The sequence below is a fragment of the Atta colombica genome, unplaced genomic scaffold (assembly GCF_001594045.1).
Source record: "Atta colombica isolate Treedump-2 unplaced genomic scaffold, Acol1.0 scaffold92, whole genome shotgun sequence".
Lineage (NCBI taxonomy): Eukaryota > Metazoa > Arthropoda > Insecta > Hymenoptera > Formicidae > Atta > Atta colombica.
The window spans coordinates 29,173-34,097 of NW_017259586.1; the positions used below are offsets into that span (position 1 = coordinate 29,173).

General features: G+C 32.3%; 1 protein-coding gene across 1 annotated transcript in view; it reads right to left on the reverse strand.

The window, feature by feature from the left end:
- The window catches only part of LOC108693521 (agrin-like), a 47,585-nt gene that overhangs the window by 24,455 nt on the left and 18,205 nt on the right, over positions 1-4,925 (reverse strand). The window contains exon 6 of the mRNA XM_018202526.1: positions 3,638-3,735. Coding sequence (XP_018058015.1) covers positions 3,638-3,735 — 98 coding nt within the window. The remainder of the gene's footprint in view (positions 1-3,637; positions 3,736-4,925) is intronic.

The following is a 4,925-nucleotide window of genomic DNA, read 5'->3' on the forward strand; positions in this document are numbered from 1 at the left end:
ATATATGAGAAACACAATCAATACTAGAAAAATGCTTATTACGATCGAAACTGGATCTTCATTGCTTTAAAATAATTCAATCTGAATTACTAACATGCACTATATATGTACTTGCATATATATTATTGCATATTTATTGTTATGCACATTTATTATTATGATATTTTATTTTTTTATGTTATTCCCTTTATAAGATTTATTATTATTATTATTATTATAAAATTTAACAAACACGCGAATTTTTTACGAGTTCAAATTCATCAACTATTTAAAGAAAGTAAAATACAGAGAAATTAATATCATTTCGAATATATATTTATATTGTTTTTTTATCTTTATACAGAGTATTTCTTATATATGTATATGATTTGGTCATAGAATATTTCTGTTGTTTTTAATGATATGAAAAAATAACTCTTGTAAATGTACTATTTATTTTTTGCTAATTATAAGTACTTTAATACTTTTATGCATAAAATAATGAGATGAATCAATTAATGTAAAAATAACACATATAGCATTTATTTTTCAAAAAATGAATGTGTTTACGAGATATTTTATATTTCATATCGATGTACGTATGTCAAAATAAAATATAAAATATTTCCATATTCTCACGGACGACCACGGAGCGACATCGAAGGAATTCGGAATTGTTCGCCATCTCGTCAGCAGGACGCACTACGAATCGTGAAATCCAAGCCACCTCGCCTATCGCCTGTCGAAAACGGCTGAATTTTCCGCGGAGCCGCTATCTTGATGAACCAACATGCTTTCCATTCTGAATGCACGATCGCTGTGACGGGCCGGGAAATGCGAGAGATAGGAGGAGAAAGAGACTATAATATGCGCGCGTGCAATCGGATACGAAAAATTATTTATCGGAAATCGATCTGGGATAGGCAAATAAATCCGCGGAGATTGAAGTTCCGTGGAAACAAACCGGATTTTAATGTATCAGCGCGCATCAAATCGTTACTATCAAGCAGTTATATAAAATAAGCGAAAATAATATAAGCACGAGAGAATCATTTCAAAAATTGCGAGAAAAACCGATTTGTTGGAAGTTTGATAATATAATAATTTTTTTCATTATACATTAGGTATGTAATATATAATCTCAGACACAAGGATTTTAACGCGGATTGTAAGAATATAGCAAATATTGTATATATATATATATATATATATATATGTGTATATAAAACGAATGATTTTGCTAAAATATTAAAAAATTTAATTAGATATAGATATTTAAAGATAATTTTGTTGGACCACACATCTCCTCCCCCCCCTCCCCCTTCAAAATAATCAGGAGGAAATTCAAGCATGATGAGAACGATGTTGCAAAAAGTTGTGACGTTCTAGCAATCACTTTAAATGTCACATAATTATTCTGGATCAATAAAATTGATCTATCAAGTCAAATTTTAAATATTTCAAAACTGTTATTTTTGTGTATGTTGCAAAAATAATTATCATAATAATGATTTGTCATAATTTACATAGAATATTCTTTCGCTAAATAATAATAAATTCATAGCACGCATCGAAGGATAAAACGCATCGGACACCCGACAAAGCTGCGTGGACGAGGAGGAACAAAATGTTAATTAAATTTCTTTCTTCACATGCATGTTTCTCTGTTCATTTTTCACATCGCGACGCCTTGAAATACCGCTGAAATTTTTGATGTTTTGTGAAAGAGCTATTGACTATTGTCGCCTAATGAAACATGAAAACGTCATTCATGTCGCAAACGAAGGATATAATAAATCGGTCGCGTTGCGAAACGCCGCACCGTTGATGGAAAGTTCTGAAAATAGCGTATGCAAATGCACTCGATCTCTTCTTTCTTTCTGTTCCTCTTTCCCTCTCACGTCGGCACCTAACGAAGCGGCTTTCTGCTCTTGCAGCGGGCAACATTGAACGATCTTGGGGAAACGCGAAATATCGCTGCTAGCCGAGAATGCATATATGAGTGCAAGCGCGAGCAGGACATTCATCATCGTGAATGAATATTTTATGTCCGTTACGCTAACGAGCAAATCCTGGTGTGGCGAATCGCCACAAGTATCTCGAAACGTATTCATTTTTTTTTAGTAGAAAAATTGGTTTTGAATAATATTGATCTTTGAATAATAATATCAATATTGCTAGATTAATTTATTATATTGAGATGGAATTGATAAAAAAGAGAAATTGAAGTGTATTATAGGAAAATATTTTTTTATATAGGCAAAGGATTTTGTATATCAATTATGGAAAATTGAGAAATGAAATAGTTTTTACATATGTTGTAACTTGTGATGAATAAAAGATGTCATAGATATAAAAGGTTCGATAATGTTTGAGTTATGACGAACGAAGGTGTTTTCTGAACACAAGTTATACAGTTTGATATGTCACAGATTGAAAGCTATTCATTATATATTGAGTCTTGTGTTTATGTACAGTTTTAATTTCATCGCATTATAAGTTACATGATACGAAATTTGACATTATATGAAAACTAACTCATTTCATTGGGATTCAATTTTCCACATAATTACTGTCGAGTCTTTTGAACGTTGCTTTATGCTCGTTAAATATTTGCGTTGTATGTCTATTGACGCATTTATAAATTTTTTGTAAAACGATTTGGCAATACGATTTATATTATCTTTTATCGGACAAATACAGAATATTTCCTATAGAGCGCAAAGTATAATATTTATCAGAATTTCGTTAATTTTGCGTCAATTGACTTTAACGTAAAATACTGATTTTAATTATAATAATTATAAAATACTAAACACATTTATTCTGCAAAAAAGAGATTTCTCTCTTTTTTATTTATTTTTTTTAAGAGAATTAATTCAAATATTTATTTAAAAGAATTATTACAATACGGAAAATATATAGGTATATTGCCGATATGATTTATTGAATTTGGGATTTTGCAAGAAGTTGTCAATCTCGATTGACAGCCATTTGTCTCAACGTTATATTTTCGCAGAAATATAAATAAGATAGACATGACATTTATAAAATTTCGGTGATCGAAATGGCACGAATGCAAATGACAATTCTGAATGATCCAAACATTCGATTTAATAGTCTATAAGTGCGTCTATCCTGATATTTACGAGTTATTCATTTACGAGTTACGTAGTTATTCATTAGAATATTTGTAATGCATTTGCGTGTGATGACTTTATCAATATATGTATATATAGAAAAAAGATTTTATTCTCTAAATACCTGTATCTAAAAATACAGCTAGATACATCTGAAAATAATTTTGTTTGGACATCAAAATAATTGTGTAGGATGTTCAAACTGGTTGCTGAAATATTAAAACTCTTGCAGCATTATTATCAACGTTTAAGTATTTTATATAATTTTGATGGTCCAAAACAAAATAATTTTAATTATTAGTCTATATTTAAAACAAAATTTTCAGATATTTTAATAAAATCATTTTTCCCTCTCGTGTAATATTAAATACATAGAAATATGAGAAAATACAAATGCAAGCTTTTTGTTTTCAACGTATTCGATAACTTTGAGATATCTGAAAGATCGCGCAAAAAATTAAAATTAATTATCACTATTACAGATTCGTGAATTTTTTTATTAATTTTTACAAACTTACCGTAATTTCGCATTTTGAAGGACAGATGCATTTGGCTTCTCCGCCGTTATCGCTTTCGCATTCGCTGTAGAATTCGCACTTCTTATTTTCGCAGCCATCTGTGAACAAATTGGTGACAATTGAAAACCTATAATGGCAGCTTTACGTAAGTTTAATGTAGATTTGACTATACACATTCCTTTAGTTTCGTGACACTCGCTGGGGCTACTAATCACGCGCTACCCCTTTTCCTGGCGGAAGCAGACCGGTCAGAGGACTGCCTCAGGATAACATTAATAAAGATTCTCGCGCCTATTTGCATAACCTGACTAACGGCGTCCGTTTCGAATGGAATTCTCACGGCAGTGGATGGAAAGAGTGGCTGAGAGGAGAGAAGAGTGGGCGAGACAAAAGGTAATACCGAAATGTGAGTCGGCAGAAGGAAGTCGAGAAAGGATAGAAAGAATGGAGAGAATGATAATATAGCTTGCTCGAAGTCTCGAAATTATCTTTAGAATTTATTGAAATTTATGATGGATGTGAGGGAAGACGTTTGGAGAGAAGTAGAAGCAAGTAGAAAATATGAGACAGAGATTCATCCCATCATTGATGTGTTCATGATACTCGCGGCTCGGGGTGACTTCCCTCTGACTTTTTTAAAAACGAGCTTGAAAATGAAACACCATAAGCGAAAAATTATCACATACTAGAAGTGTGCGAAACGGGAACGGAGGATAAAAGAGAAAGAGAAAAGGGGGTGGAAGAGGGAGGGGGGGGGAGAGAGAGAGAGAGAGAGAGAGAGAGAGAGAGAGAGAGAGAGAGAGAGCAATGAGAGGGAACGCATGCATATGTAGCATGCATGCCGTGGGGTAACAACTCATATGATTCCAGTCGTGGAACAGCCAACTAACGTCGCAAAATCGCCATGTAGCGGGCGATGCACGAAACCGAATTCTACGACACGTTTCGGCCGGATTTCTAATGCGAATCCGAGATTAGTAATGGAAATCGTCTCCTCTTCTCCCCCTCTCCCGTGATTTATAGGAGATCGTATATACCCTTTGAAACTTTCACCAGCTCGAATAATGCAATTCTGTTATCACTGCAAACTTATTGTGAATAAATATTATAGAACGTTGCAGGAAATTTCTATGTACGTTCAATCTCTAGGATATGGATAGGTATATTCAATCCTTATACGTGACATTCGAATTTTAAAAAAGATAAAATAGATATATATATAATAGAAAAAATATATAATATATATTTTTATGATATCTTATAAGTATAATTTAATATATTTATAAGT